The 16,659-nt window shown below is 40.6% G+C and overlaps 1 protein-coding gene across 10 annotated transcripts in view; it reads right to left on the bottom strand.

The window, feature by feature from the left end:
• Positions 1-14,883, bottom strand: part of UNC79 (unc-79 homolog, NALCN channel complex subunit) — a 106,862-nt gene extending 91,979 nt beyond the window's left edge. For 3 of the 10 annotated variants that reach the window (XM_064658994.1, XM_064658996.1, XM_064659003.1), the window contains exons 1-4: positions 14,747-14,883; positions 9,691-9,811; positions 3,716-4,020; positions 198-368 (exon numbers count right to left, since the gene is read on the bottom strand). In XM_064658994.1, the coding sequence (XP_064515064.1) occupies positions 198-368; positions 3,716-4,020; positions 9,691-9,811; positions 14,747-14,768 (619 nt within the window). In that variant the 5' untranslated portion in view covers positions 14,769-14,883. Of the gene's footprint in view, positions 1-197; positions 369-3,715; positions 4,039-4,938; positions 4,960-9,690; positions 9,812-12,671; positions 14,473-14,746 lie in introns of those variants that run through there. The other 7 variants (XM_064658993.1, XM_064658997.1, XM_064658998.1 and 4 more) reach the window with 5 other exon arrangements.
• Between the last annotated feature and the right edge of the window lie 1,776 nt (positions 14,884-16,659).

Raw genomic sequence — 16,659 nt, 5'->3', positions numbered from 1 at the left:
TTCACACAAAAACATAGCATAATAAATAAATACAAATTATGGAATTATTTCCCTTTGAAAAGTAGTCACATGAAATTATTTTGCATATATACAGTAGATTGATGTCCCATTACAATACTATGACAGACCCAGCTTTGACTCCTACAGTCTGATACTATTATGCACCAAGACAAAACAATACTATTTGTTCTACTTACATATAGCCATAGGCAGAAAAGATGTGCTGAGATACTCTATAATATCCTTGTGCAGAAATGGAGGAAAGGTAGCTAGTGTTGAAATCATTGTATAGGGTAAAGTACTCAAAATATCATCACTGAGAAAAGGAAGTAAGCATGTAGTAGTGTAAAAAATTGATTGCCCAAGATCTGTTGAATAAAATGAAAAAAAATACAGAATCATTACAATGAAAAAGTAATTATGACTAGGTACTTTTCTGTTTACAAATCTATAAAAATAAATTACATTTAAATTCAAGCTTTCATCTCAAAATAATTTGGGAAGCTAATCACCATAGGCAAGTGACTTCACTCATAATTTTTAAGCCCCTCCTAAGTTGAGGGAAACAGCTGTTGAACACTAATCAGAAGAGTCTGAAGGGAATATGAATACTACAACCAATAAAATAATAGTTTTAAATCAATATTGACTTTAATCATAGAGTGATTAACATACAATGGCTTGTATTTAAGCAGAGATGTTACTAGAATCAGAATTTGAAATGCATGTTGTATTGAAAGGCCAGCTTTTGCAAAAAGCATTCAAGTCTTTATCAGTCACATTAAAATAAGGGTTTTATCTTAATTACCATCAAGAGTGCTGCAAAGTACTCCACACATATTGACTACAGGAAGCATCACTGCATTTTTCAAACCACACATGATTAAACTACAGATCTTGATTTCCTGGGAAGCCTTTGAGGTCAAAAATGGCCAAGGCTTAAAAGAAAAGTTTATCAAGAATTTCTATACTTATTATCATAGTATAAGTCTTCGGAAAGGATACTTAATAACTGCACAACATTTCAAGATCCAAAGGGAAGGGACAATTTATTATATATCTGTGCCATCATGTGGAATCTTTACACTCTCTCTCAAATGAGGAATTAAGCTGGTGCCCATAACCCTCTGACAAAGGTTACAGCACTCAATGAACCCCAAGTTTCAACCTGTTTGATGACCCAAATACATCAGAAGGCCTTTCTCCTTTTGTTACTTACTCCCCAGCCTTAAGTACATTACACAGGCCTTCAGTCTCATCTGTAAAACCAGTGCAATGTAAAACTGCCTCTGTAACGTGCAGAGACATCTGTAGCTGTAAACATCCCAGGTCATAGTAAGATTAAAAACTGGCTCTCCATTTCAGTGGTTCTGGCAAGTCTTCTATGCAAGGGTCTGACCAGACCTCTAGTGCTAGAGAGTGCTTCTCTCTTGCAATTCATATTTCTCAGCTAAATACAGAGTCTTTTATAATCTGATTGGGCCAAAACTCAGGATTGCCTAGCACAGCAGTTGTACTTACCCAAACGACATTGATTGTTCTGATAAAAAAAATATATATTTTTTTTAGTCAAATACTAGGCTGAGGAAGAAATAAATAACAAGTTGTATTGCAAAATGTAATTCTCCACACACAAATTCATAAAAATAGCAAGTGACCTCCCCTTGCCCCAAGCATGAGTCAACCAAATTATTCCTGGCAGATATTTATCTAAACTGTTCTTAAAAATCCGCAAGACAGTTCACTCCTTCTCCTGTCAATTCATCATAATTATTTTTATCATAAAAAGACCTTCTTTTTAAAAAAAATTTTGCTTGCTGACATTTCTTATCCTAATTAACTGTAACCACAAATAGACTGGTTTAGTTCATTTCTCCTCACAGTAACATTTACATATTTGCATATGATAATCATATCTTCCTTCCATTTTTCTCTAAGCTAGACATACTAAGTTCTTTCTGTTTTTCCCCACTGTTCACATTTCCTAGACCTTAATTCATTCTTGTTTCTTCTTCCTGGACTCATCCCAAATACTCCATGTTTTTCTTGAAGTTAGATGGACCAATCCGAAAATTTTACTCCACCTGAGGCCATGGTAGGGCTGTTAGAATAATAAGCATAATGCTTTGGTGTCTCATACACAAAAAAATTGTTTACTTACTGCTAGAATAATATTAATATATTGGTGAGTTATGGTCTGCTCTGTTCTACCGTGAACACCAGATCTTTCTGCAGTACAGCTGCAAGCTAGTATTTTCCCCATTTCCTTTGATTTCTCCCACTTAAACATAGTATTTCATATTTCTCCTTTGAAGATGTTTCAAAACAGAATGCAATTTGCTACAATTACTCTGAATGATGACATATCCTTCACATAAAGGACATCTTGATAACATCTGCAAATCAAAGTGTTCTCTCAATTCTATAAGCTAAGTAAAAAAAATTAAAATATTTAATAACACTAGACCCAGCACAGACTCTTGTAAGATTTCCCACTGGTATCCCCTTCCAGCTGCTGAGCCACTGGTAATTACTCCCAGAGTGTCTTCCTTACTCTGGTGAGACCATGTCCCAGATTGCCCATTAGGATGTCAAGTGACACAGCAACATAACCTGACTAAGGAGAGGAAAACCATGCAAGGAGAGACACTGTGTTTGCTCACTGTTATTTTTTCTTTACAGGTCTCCATTGATTGTTAATTATCACCATGTTATCTACTTAGGAAAAGACTGTTCTGATAATTAACTCCAAAATTTCTAGAAATTGAACAAATCTACCACTTGCTGGGAGCCCCACTTTTGCGAGATCATACTTCTTCATACTGCAGTGCTCTTTGATTCAAACATGTTGTTGCCAGCTCAAAAGGAATTCAGCATTTAACAGACATAACTTTTCTCCTAAAGAATTTCAGCAGTGTTATCAGATTGACAACAATCTTCCTATACTGAACTATGTAATTAATAGTTCCTGATACCACAGCGAAAATTAATATTTGGCTAATGTAACAAAGGGAGAATACTGGGCTACTGAATCCCAGTATGGAAAGCCTAAAGACTAAGAAGCAGACAGATGAAGAACTTGAGGGAAAACAGTACAAATACAACACAGTCACAAAAAAAGCTTGCAAATAACTAATTCAAAACGTAAGACAATATTGCTTTTCTGTGAGTCAGACAAAGATGTTGCCATCCTTTTACATAGGAATATTTTAAAGCCATCTCAAAGCACAATAACCATGTTTTTTCTTCAGTTAGATATATACTATATTCTGTTTAGAGATGGACCTTCACCAAAACACTCAATCTGTATATTTGTTATAGGCCAGATACACATTGGCAAGCTCTTCGTGCCTTTTTAAGAGATTCACCCCAAAAAGACAGTCTGAAGTTATCCCAGCAGATTCAAGTCCAAAATCTGGATATTTTCAGACCCATCTGTCTAATTTTTGTTACAGACCATTGTATTTTAGTTACATACCACCAGCATATCACTAAAAATCAGACAACCTCAGAATTCAAACTCAAATCCACAGTTAGCAAAAAAAAGTCTTTTATTTAAGAAAGTCAAACCAAACACTTGGATATAAACACATCCCAGAAGATTTGAATTCCAGATCCAGGTCAGCTTAGGCCCATCTCTTCTACTGCATATCATCACTCACGGATTCACAGCACTGAAGTTAAGCATACTGGAAGGGTTCAAGGGCCTGCTTACCATGTTGACCATGTTGTAGCAAGGGAACTAGATCCAGCAGTGTCACCAGTGTCACGTAAAGTCCTTGATAGTCCAAAGATGGGTAGTCTGATAACTGAGCATCACGACTTTGCTGGCCACGTTCAGATGGAGCATCTCGCAGGACGCTGTAAAGGAGGGAGCGAGTAACAGTAGGGTTGATGGAACTGACCTGTGGTCTTAGAGATGGGGTGAGTGGGAATGGCACAGGAAAAAGACACATGGTCATGGGCACTGTCAAATTGGAGGCATCTTGATTCTCCTTCTTCCCTGTGCGGGACAAAATGCTGTTGGGGGGACAAAGAAAAAAAAGAGACAACAAAGACACAAAGAACAGCACATTACATTGAAATGACACTATAAAACAAATAATAAAAGACCAGATACATCCCACATAAGATGCAATCACTACCAAAACCACTGTATCTACAAATCTAGCAACCATTTACTTTCATGCTTCAAGATAAGGGAATTAAAAATTGACATCTAGGAAAATTTCATTGCATCTCATGTGTTATCTGGTTCATAAGGAGCAAAAATATAAAAATGCATGTTTCAGTGCCCTACCCATGTTTCACAGTTAAGAAAAATTCTGAAAATTAAAACTGTTTGCTATGGAAAAATAGCTGTGTCAAAATAGGCTGGTATTTCGCTCTGAGATTCTGAAGATTTTGAGAGATTTATTTTTTTCCCCCTACAATCTTTTGAGCCAACTGACTGAAAACATGCAAAATATAGGTGTGGCACTTGCAGAAACATGTTTTAGCAAAGAATAAACATGTGTGTTTGTTAAGATAGTCTTAAAAAATCACATGTTTATTGCATTAAAATAATGTCTGTATGTATTTTATGATACTGTTTCATGACCACTCACTCAGTATCATTTGAGATAATGAAGTTTAAACAGGCACATGGATTTAGAAATAATATAATATTTCTAAAATGTTAACTAAACTACATTTGGAAAAGTTATAAAATAATATATAGTAGATGGTCTTTGGCATATGTTTGTGAGCTAATGATAATGGTTGTTTATGTGTGTTTTTAATTTTGCCCATGTTTAGGGAGGAAACATTTTACTTTATGAATACAAACACTCCTTAGGTAAATAGTTACCTTCAAAAATCTAAGGGCTAAGCAAGCAAGATCAATTATGTAACTGCAGATCAGACAGTATGTTACCATACATTCCTGCTGTTACTTACGTTATTATTCAACAAAACTCACTATAAATTAAAGGAGAGATAATTTCAAAAAATAAAAAGGATTTAGTGGGAATCAAAATAGAGGCTATACGTCAACCAGCTTGTTATGTCACTTTAAGAATGTTGCAAACATGGTTGTAAACATGTTAATCTAATTAATTTTTTAAAAAAATAAACCCCACTATTTTAAATAGAAATAAATTGTCACTTAAGCAGTGTTATAGTTTAGTTATCAAGCAATTATAGGGTTAGTTCATAATCTTCATATGTGCCTATAAAATACAATACACCTTTTAAATATATTAAACCACACACAATGTGCCTTTTTTTTTTTTTAAGCACATTTTGCACCTCTCAGTGGTTGGGATTTCCAAAAGTAGTTGCTGTTGGTTTAACTCTGTTCCCAAAGTCAGTGTTAAAACTTACAAAAGACAAGTCAGTAACATTAAAATTTCCACTGACCCATGAAGAGCAGAGTTATGCCAAGAGGGAGCACTTCTGGAAACCTCTGTTCTCTTTAACAGTACAGAAATCTCCATCATATAATCACCTTAGCAAAGATACATCTTATTTCCAAGTCAATTCAACAATTTACACAAACAAGCCAAACTCCTGCTAAGGTGCTTACAAGAGAAGGTGCCATTCATTTGCCACATATATAAAACATTTTTACAAAAACAGTTCTACGCCAAGTGGCTACTATCGCATCACACTTGCAGTCAGAGATGGCAGGCTCAGTCTGTTTTAAGAAACTACATACTTTTTTTTTCCTTTTTTATTGTTCCTTACATATTTGGCAGATTATTTTTGTTCTGTTACCCAACGTCCAGTACAAGAAACATGGTGACTGTCATGGTAGTGTTTATGAAATTGTATCAGAAAATCACCTAAGATCTAGTATGACTTTAAAAAGCAATTACCAGAGTGCTGATTCCTTTTAATTTGCTTGATGTTCATTTGCCATAATTTGTAGCTCATGTTTAGAGATATGAAAGTACTACACTATATTCCTTTCTTGTCTACCAACAGGTGATACCAATTACCCATCTCTTTACTTGCCAAAACATCACTTCAAGTGCACTTATTTCTAGAAAGAATATTAATCCTTCCTTTTTACATGGAGCTATGGCCCATCTATGGATTAGAAGCCAAAGCATGCTTGTATCTTGAGCAGGGCATCCTTCTCTTCAACAATAAGAAGATCAGAACTAAATTCCAGCTGGAATCACACCAGATTTATTAAAAAAAAAAAATTTCAGACACAGGCTTTTGCCTGACCCGCCTGACCCATATTTTTAAAAGTAATAAACAGAAGTGTCAAAACTGAAAATCTAGGAAGTCTCTTAAGACCAAGACACAATAACAGCACTTTGCTTCTGTTTACATTCAAACCAAATACTGAGAATTTGGAATGTCTGCAAATCATAACTCCATACTGAACTTACTCCATACTGAACTTGCTCTGTGACAAGGGACAAAGCTACCAAGGCTCGTTTCAAGATGTGTATATCTTTGCTACAAATCTATCCCAAAAGTACTGCCTTCCTGGAAAGGTTTCCTAGAATGCCTACAAGACAATTACATCTCACCAAGGCAGCAAAACAAGCTTGATCATTAGTTAGCCACCAAGGCATTTATAAGTATTTCTTATGTAAAATGTTTTATTTAGAAATACATATGGAGAATTTTCTTCAGGAAAATGTGAAAGAATAAATTCTTCCCCAGGATGTTTATTAAGCCTTAGATCATTCCTCAAATGAGGGAGGAAACACTGAAAATGAGCAGGGCATGAAACAAATTCATGCTGTAATGTAAAGAAATGCTTGTCCCAAAGAGAAAACTAAAGAAGAACTAAATGAATCAATGTGCTATGCATTGTGTATGGTGATTTTATGTGATGTTTGTTCATAGAAATAAGGAATTTTTTTTTCAGCCATTTCACGTCTGTCCCCCCCCAACTTGTAATTTATGAAGGCTGCATACAGAGCAAAGGAGCAAATTAATCCCTTGTGCAATCCATCTTTAGCTAGCAAAATGACACCAGATATCAATGTCATTCAAAACAGTGGGCATGTCCCACTGAAAAGAACACAGTCAACGTGTCCATAACATGGAAAGGTAAAATGGTAATAAACAGTAAAACCTGATTAATCACTACTCCTCCATTATTTCTATGACTACATATGTTCATCAAGAATTGTTTGTCCTAAAAAAAATCAGCTGCAAGGAGAGTTGATAAACTGGGAAACATTTTTAAAGTTATTTTAAAATATTAGGTGATGACAACCAACCTAAAACCTCCAGATATCAATGGGCATTTTTGCTACTGTTTGATCAACATTCTCTTAGCAGCCCAAATTCATTGCATATGTTTGGTGTGAAGCTAGAAAGATTATTCTCCACCATGTACTTCTATCATTGATGTTAAACCTTGTACAATGGAGTCTCAGTGTAGGAGGTAGAAAGGAGACTTGGCATGCAAAATATTCAAAGAAATTTCTGAACATGCTCTTCAGAAAGGTTCTTAACCAGTCTGTTTAGTTTTAGGGTAAATCTCGCAGAGATCTGCACGCAGTGGGTGGGAGTTTCCTTCTTTCCATCTGTCACACTAAATACAGGGTGTGTTGTTTTGCTTTTTTATCCAGCTTCTTTCTTAGTATCAGCAAGTATATAAACTTATACTGGTTCAGCCATAGCACTCAGGCTTTGATCCACAGTTCAAACTCCCCAGTTACAGGGATTTAGAATGTGAATTTGACCTTGCTGAGTATCAGAAATCAGTCCACTTAAATTTAGATTCAAGTCTTGGCTTTAATTTCTCATGCCTTTTTAGTTCTGAGGCTGATCAGATCTCAGATCATGAAGGACAAAGCCACTTGTGTAGACATGGGTATCAGATACGAGTATGACTTCTAACCCACGAGGTTCAGCATTATAAACAATAGGATTTTGGTTCAGTCCCATTCTGAACATGAAATAAAAAAATGGAGTTGCTCAGTTGTGCAATTGCTGCCCTGATTTCTGAACTGCTCTCAAAGGTGCTAAGTATAAAGCTTTTTCAGTAAGCCCAGAAACATCACTGCTCCTGGAGTGCGAAGAATTTATCACACAGAATGTGTCACCTGTACTGCTTAGAAAGGTGAAGACAACAGAGTAGTATAAAGATGTTTTCTTTAAGTGGCAGACTCTAAATCTATCCTGACTCAGTGAATTTCTGACCAAAAAGAAACATATCTCATTATAGCACTTGGTAGTTACAGCTAAAAGAGCAAATGTTCAGAATCAAGTCCAACTTTCTTGCTTTAACAGATTAAAGGCTCACAGTATTTAAGCAGAGGCTTAAATGTTTGTCATATATAACCCTACTTAAATACAATTTAAGTATGTGTTGTGCAAATAATCCATCATAACAGCCTGATGTGGGAACAGAGCCACATTTCAGAGGTATCTTTAGTGGCTCTTTGAACACTTTTTTCCCACTGCTGCAACATAATAAGGCAAAATTCAATTTATTAATCTTTAAAAAAAAAAGTCCTCCTGGTTGCCATAAGTTTCTTCAACACTCTAAATCAGGAAGGAAACAAATTTCAGTGGTTAAACAATTCTGCTCTTGAAAATTTCAAAAGCAAATGAGAGGTTTTAAAGTTTGCTGCAAACAGATGTTCCACCGAAAATTATTTCTATGTCTTTCCTTCTTATAAACAGGGTCAAGAATTTTGATGCATCTCAGGCTCTTTCACTTTTAGAATGAACTTCTCATTCTCTCAAGTTTAAATTCTTGCTTCTCAACTTGTATACATCATAGAGGTATGCATATAAATGTATGGGTAAATTGTATTTTGTTAATATTTCCTCCTCCAATAAGGCAAATCATTTTATTTCCAAACTACTAGGGACAATCTTTCCAGGTATAAATCAGGAAGCTATGCGTAGAAATGCAGTTTTAACTGCATTTTTCTGGATGTGAAAACTAGTGCCAACCAAAATCTGGGCAGATAATAATCACCTCTTTGTGGTCAAAAGCCATTTTAAAAGCAATTTGAAAATATGAATCCACTAGGAAGCACTGTGGAATGTATATCATTCCTAATAGTCTCGTAATTTTTCCTTTTTTTTTTTTTAGCAAGGCAGCAGGTATTTTCTATCCATAATGTATCCTGTAATCACATGGTATTTAGTACTGCATGTTATAACTAAATATTAGAATAAATCAAAACCCTGGGTCAGAACAATCCTGACCTGTTGTTGCCATCCAAATCCAGATCTGTAAACGAACTTTGTGTCTACTCCTGTTGTTCTAAGGGACTGAACCAGAACCCGAACCTGACAGTCAGCTGAACAATGGCACAATAATAAGCTAGTTCTGCTCCTCTGGCTCGTCACTCTAGGATTCTGGGGCACGAGGACTGTCAAGGAGGTCACGAGTACACCCATCTAAAACTTCATAGGTCACAAACTCCATTCTTCACAAGTTCAGCATGTTTGTGCGTTCAGCTAAGTCTTAGGAGGGCCAAGCAAATGCATAATCAACCAAGCTTATTTTAGAATCAGTCACTCAATAAGGGGGCTTAACTGGGCAAATTGGGCAACAGCCACTGAAAAGATTAATTTATACCATTTTTTCTTCAATTATGCTCTGACTCTTTTTGTCTGAGCATTGACTCATTAAATCTTGCAACCAATTCAAAGCCAATCAATACCCCCTACAATTCTTTAGCTCTTTTTTCTTCAAGAGCATTAGTTAAAACTTACCTCAACAACGTCTGAGAAAAGTATTTCAGAGTATTTGCAATGTCAGTTCCAGAGGGCACAGGGTAAATATTGTGGAGAACCCGGTTGTGGTATTCCTGAAGGTAACGGATTTTGGAAGCAACTACATAAAAGACAAAAAAACAAACACAGAAAATTTCATTTAGGTTTTTTGCAGACTTTGACAGAGTCATATTTGTTTCTTCCATTTCTGATTTTTTTTAAATTTAAGAATTAAACTTAACAAACAGAAAAGTTTCTCTGCTCCTTCTATTTTGACTGAATAAAATGAACAAGATTGCCAAGGAGAAAACATGGAAGTGAATGCCTGCATCTGTATTAGGCAAAACTTCATGCTAGCAAATTTAAAAAATATATACATATATTACCACCCTGCACTTCTTCCATGTCTCCAAGCATCTCAAGATTCATTTATAATGAATGAGTCTTTGGATCACAGGAGGTTCATGTGAGACAGGTAAGTATTCCTACAGCCAAAGCAGAGATATAAACTAAGACAGAGAGAGCTTATGTGATTTATTGTAGGGCATACATTTACTTTATGCAATGAACTAAAGATGTAAAAAGATCTGTGCTGTTTATTTAAGTGTCTTAGGAAGTCTGATCAAGCAGATGAGGGGATTTCAAAGAGCAGTACGAGGTGCACACCCTTACTAAAACCAATTTTTTGTTGTTTTACAAGTAATAGTGGGTTTACTTTCTAATGGGGATCCTTGTTCAGTATTGGAAAAAAAATGATGACCCACCATAGTTGCAATGCCTTACATTGCCTACAGAGCACAATACAGTCTCATGTAGAGACATCTACACACGCTCAACTCCTTTTGCTCTGCTCAGATCAACCAACTCTGCTGAGAAACAGTGCATTGGCTGTGGCAGGGGTTGCTCAGCTGTGCTGGACTGCAGACACAGCCTTCATGACAGCAGAGCTGGCTGGGAACTCTTCATCATGTTAAATGTGCACCAAGACTGTGTAACAGGCAGTTAAAAGGGGAGTTGTTCAGCTTGAGATACTGAGAGCCATTCTGCCAGTACAGGTAACAGTACACACTGGACTTCCACATCCAGAAAAGAGAAGATTCTGTGAGTGGTCAGCCATACAAAAAATGAGGTTTGACAATATCAAGTCAATTATCCACAAGATAGGAACACTCAAATAATCATCAGATGAAGGATATTGTTTGCTTGAATGCATGACAAGAAAACCAATCTTGCAGCACCCAACCAGGGTAATTCTTTCACCCATTTCCTGCTGTATTGACCATACCCACCCAATTTCTGCAGCAAGTGAAGCTTCTACAAAAAAAAGTCCCCCTCATGATATTACCCGGCTTCATCATAAGGAGAAAGCCCATTATGTGACTGAATAAGGTTGGGGTCTTTGTAAAAACAAGTAAAAATGCAACTAGGGACGCTGTCATAATGCATATGTAAAAGTAACAAACTAACAACACATAAGCATCTTATTATTTCAACACTTTTAAGTCTTTTACCTCACAAATTTATTTTAAGGTGACATTAATGAATAACCAAAAGTCAGTCAAGACCTCCCCCCCCGCCAAACAAATGAAAACAGAAATTTTGTCACATGGACTCAGATTGCCTCAGTATAGCTGGGAGCAAGATCAGAGCCTTTCAGGTCACTACATAGGCCTGAACTACGAACTATGCTTTCCAGGAAGTTATCCAGTGTGAGACCAGCCATAACTATATTCCTATACACTCCTGAAACCACTGGGGTAGTAACATCTGATCAGGGCGTCTTTCACTCCAGATTACAGAGGTTGACTTTAGCAGTCCAAGACTGTTTTCCCCTTCTCGTCCCATATCTCATTCTTTCTGCCCACTAATCTCAGTTTTAGTCCCAGATTTGCAGGTCATCTTGCTAGACGATAGACACTTTTGATTAGTTTCTAGATTAAGAAAGAAATTACTTCACAGATGTATTTTGTGATGTTACTTACTCGTCTGGGAAAAAAAAAAAAAGCCAGGTATATTTGCAAAAAAACCAGACCACATTTCATAGTACCCAACAAAGAACAATTCACAGCCAGATGCACAGATTACTGTGGCTGCCACGGTTTGTTGTCAGATATGTGTAAATTAAATGGATTAACAAAATGCCAAAGATGATGTCAGAATTCAGATCTAGATGCATTTCAGAGAACTGTCTGCCTCCCTACAGTTACTAACTTTCAATAAAGGGCATAGGGTATCTAGAATCACCTTTTTATTAATAAAGAAGGAAATCTATTTATTTCTATTAATCAGGATTGTCATGCAATTGTATCAGACAAAATAGCAAAACAGAAAAATTATTTATAAAGCCTAAATATTAACACTAGTTTTAGGCTAAAGGTTTCAGCCTCATCTCTCAGTTCTGTTTCCCAGAATTCTGTCCATTTCAGCACAGCCTCCCAGAACACAAAGAATCATCTGAAGGAAAGTTCCAGAGCAAAATCTTTGCCAGCTTTCAAGTTACAGAAACGTGTGAATGACCCAATTTTCTGAGTACTCATAGACACACTTCAAAAGTGATGTCACCCTGTGGAAGTATATGGCCCCTGTCATAGGGTCATCACAAAAAACAAATGGGTATCTGTCTAGGATCTACACAGACCTCACTAAACTCTTCAGTTCCCTTATAAACATTAGCTGAATCAAGAGTGAAATAATTAGGAGTCTTCAAAGATGGCTCTGGTTGCTTGACTGTCCTGAAGGAGAACAGAGTGGGCATCAGGCATTCCCAGGACATTACTTACCACAGCTAAATATCAGTTACTGCTAAGTAAGGTGAAAAAGAATTCATTTTCTTTGAATACAACAGAACACCTCAGGCATGCTGCAAAGTCACTGTCAATGTGCCCTGGTATGTGATACAAGATGCATGTGGTCACAAAAAAAGGGAGGCTTCTCCAGTCAACCTCCCAGATTTACACCATTTTACCTGTTGTTCATACAACCTGCTCAAGAGCTGTGGGGTAGCCACAGAGTCATGTTTAGACCAGCACATCTTCTGTTCCAATCAGTGTGATTCCTCATTCGTAGTGTTTTGCTGATGTTCTTGGTAAATTGAGATTCATTATGACTTGTGACTTGAGTCCTTCCCAAGACATTCTGGTTCTTGCCTGTCAGTCAGTGAGGGCAGAAGCAACAACAGCAACAGTTGGGGTTTGAAAGTTTGACTGGTAGTGGTGTATGCACATCAATACATCCTTGTCAGAGCCCATTAGTCAAAAATTGCAGGTGAGGGAATCTTGAAGTTATGTAGAAACAAAGACATTTGGTAATGTCATAAGAACTAGTCAGGGGAGTAGCCTTGGTAAACAACATACATTCAGCAGGTTAGAATGCACAGGATATGCCCATTAACTGAATACTCTTCCTGGAGTATCATGAAAAAGAACATTAGGAGGTGGAAAGACCTGAAATCCAGACCCCAAGTAAATCTTAAAATAGAGAGCAACAGGGACGTGGCAGACCTAGATGTAGTGTCTTGAAAAGTACAAAGGGATGAAAATAAAAACCAGCCAAGGATTACATATGAAAAAGAAGCTCAAACGGAGCAGACCGAAAGCATCAGGAATGGAGGAGTAGAGAAGGTAGAATAAAAGAAAATGCCATAGGCAGTGCTGGGACAAAAGGTGTCACAAATTCTTCCGCATGGCAGTGTGAAGGAAGCGTAATTAATGTATAAGTGTCACATGAAAGATGAAACTATTTCAGAACTCAGGTGGAGGGTAGAGAAGGCAGAAAGAACAGAATGGTACATATCCAAACATTGCACACTTCAGGGTTTCTGCACAGTCAGAACATTATGTCTCTGTTTATGAGGCCAGAACTGTACATCTACAGCAATACATTAACATCCGCGTAATATTTTAAAAGCAAGATCATCCATTAAATAAGCAGTAAACCCTTAAGGAAAAAAATACAGGTATTTTTGTTAGATAGGTTCAACAAAGGCATATATAAATACAAGGATCCTCCTCAGTGACCTGGAGGAAGAAGAGAGCAAATCTCAGCATGTGAAGTGTCAAATCACATCACATCATCATGACAAACATCAATCCAACCTCCTGGTCACAGACTGCCTGCTCATAACCATGGCACTGTATCAGGGGAGAAAGTAGCTCTGATATGGATGACGAGCTTGACTATCCCGTTATTTTCCTCTCAGCCTCCCATTAGGACTCTTGCAGACACATCAGGTGTTACCAGCTGTAACAACACTGGGGAACAGTTCCATTCCACAGATGCTGATATGCCAACCACCATGTCATCTGATCATCCTCCGATCGGATCCAGCCAACATGGTGGTTAAAACACCCGTGACGGAGCAGAGTCACAGGGGAATGCTAGCAGCGGGGGAATCCTGATGGGACACTCTGGGCACTGTCGCAGGCTGTCCGCAGGCAAGACACAAACGCCCAGCCTACATTCACCCAAAAGGTGAACGGCACGGGCAAGAACGGCAGCACGACTCTGTCTTCACTCTATCTCACTATCAGACCACCTGCAAGGTGGCAACGCGTGGGTCATCGCTGGTCTCCACAGCGCATCTCCAGTCTCTCAGGTGGCTGCATCCCTTGGGATAGAGCATGGCGCTGGCAGACGAGGCAGGCTGGACCCTTCCCGCCGTGGGGCGGAGGGCCAACCCGGCGGTCTCAGTCTTAACTCGCAGCCCCGACCCCTCATTTCTCCCCGCGGATCCCCGGCGTTGCCTTCACACAAACGCGCCGCCGCCCCGCGGGGACCGCCCGGCCAGCGAGGGGCTCCGGGGGCCGCCGTCACCGCGCACCGGCGGCGGCTCCGGCAGAAAGAGCCAGAACGCCGGCAGCCCCCTCCCCCTGCACCGCCCGCTCGCCAAAGGCGCGGGAGGGGCGCGGGCAGCGCTGTCCCGCCGGGCGGGCGGCGGGGGGGCAGCGGGGCAGCGACACCAGCGGGGCAGCGACACCGGCGGGACGGCGCCCCCGGCCCCGCGCCCCCTGCCCTCGGACGGACCCCGGCCCGCGCCGCCCGCCCGGCCCCCACTCACACTGCTCCGCCTTGGTGGACATGCTGCCGCCCCGCTCTGCCCCGCGGCGCCGCGGAGCGCCGGCCCCCGGCCGCGATGGAGCTGCTGCCGGTGCCGGTGCCGCCGCCGGTGCCGCTGCCGCAGGGCTGCGGGCCGGGGAGCGGCGGGCGGGCGGCGCCGGGCGGGAGCGCGCTTAAAGGGGCAGCGCCTGGCGCCGCGACCGGGAACGGCCTCGGGAGCGACCTCGGGAGCGACGGGACGGGACGGGACGGGACGGGACGGGACGGGACGGGACGGGACGGGACGGGACGGGAGAGGAGAGGAGGGGAGGGGAGGGGAGGGGAGGGGAGGGGAGGGGAGGGGAGGGGAGGGGAGGGGAGGGGAGGGGAGGGGAGGGGAGGGGAGGGGAGGGGAGCTGAGCTGAGCTGAGCTGAGCTGGTCAGGACGGGAGCGCGTCGAGCCAGGTCGGGTGTGTTGGGGTGGGGTGCCCCACCGAGCTTCCCACGGCGCCGAGTTGGGAGCTGCCGAGCCCGAAGATCTTCGTAAGCCTCGGCGGTGTCCCCCGGGTATCCAGGGGGGCTGAGACTGCGGAGGGGCTGGTGCTGCTCACCCCCGGCTGCGCTGAGCGAGTCGAGAGCGGACAGTTCTGGGTATCCCATTTGATTCTTTGCATGGAACAGAATTGTTGCTCCCTTGAGTACCTCTCCCCTCGACCCCCCTGGGCTCCAGCTGTTTACCCCAGGAGGGCAGGCAGTCGGGTGCCTCTGCCCGGGTTTCCCCACCTGATTCCATAGTGCACCAAGCCCCTGGGGACCGTCATGCCTTCCCTAAGACGAGGGCTGCGCTCAGCCCCGACTGTGTTCCCTCTCCATCGCCAGATCCCAGCCATGGTGACTGTCTCAGGACGAAGGTGGAATGAAAAGGCCTTCATCTGATTGTAGTGGGAGTACAGTAATAACAATAAAATTGCTCCAAGAGAAATTATTTCACCACCATGTGTCCTGTCAACTTCCCCGGTGTCCTGACTTGGCCTTACCAGGTCTCAGAAATGAAAAGTTAGCTATGAGTTCCTTCTGTGAAACTTTCCAAACCAGTTTTTTAGATCCTCACACCTCTGAAAAAGCTTCATGGAAGCAATAGTATTTCATCAGCCAGAGCATGGGAGCCTTGATGTTTACACACAAAAAATTCAGTTGCAACATCATCAAAACACTGAGCTGTGTAAGATGAGTAGGCCTGTGGCAACCAAAGAGAACTGTGCTGTGGAGGTGGAGGAAAACAGGTATGTTTTATTATTCATTGAACAAGGCAGTGCTGCCCTGATTTGGTGATGATGCACATTCTGTGCCAGGAGCTGCAGCGAAGGGGCAGATGCTGTTCACCGGCATTTAACAGGTTGGGAGGTTTTCTGAAAGTAATCTTCTAAATATACTGCACGTGCAATTTTCTTTAGCACCTCTTAGGTACAAAACAGAGCTCTTACTTGAGGCCGTAGTTTTTCCCACACTCCCTGCTGCTTGTGAGCCCCAAAGAGAGAGTAGAGCTGATTTATACCACTACCACTGGCTAATATGAACAGGCTGCCACAACTACAGTGGCACTGATCAGCAACTGAAAGGCATGAGTTAACTGGGAGAGAAGTTGTCTCCATTTCCCTGAGTACTACTTGACAAAAGCAAGGAACACCAGCGAGGTGTTCATTCCTATATATGGTTTTCTTCTTCCTGTCAAACTCGCTGTAAGATCACGTAGGTTTCTACCTGAACATCTAAGTTTTCTCTTTTACATTTAAATATTTGAGAGTAAACATTTAGGATTTTTCTTTTATTAGAAGTTGAAATGAGATCCCATTGAAGTCAACGGGAGTTTTTCTATTTAATTTTATTTAATGAAGTGCCCAGGGATGTCATGTGGTGCTGCAAGCCCCGCTGCCC

This window comes from Pseudopipra pipra, chromosome 6 (assembly GCF_036250125.1).
Source record: "Pseudopipra pipra isolate bDixPip1 chromosome 6, bDixPip1.hap1, whole genome shotgun sequence".
In the NCBI taxonomy this organism is placed as follows: domain Eukaryota; kingdom Metazoa; phylum Chordata; class Aves; order Passeriformes; family Pipridae; genus Pseudopipra; species Pseudopipra pipra.
Note: the sequence above shows the minus strand (reverse complement) of the source record. Positions and strands in the feature narration are given on the sequence as shown.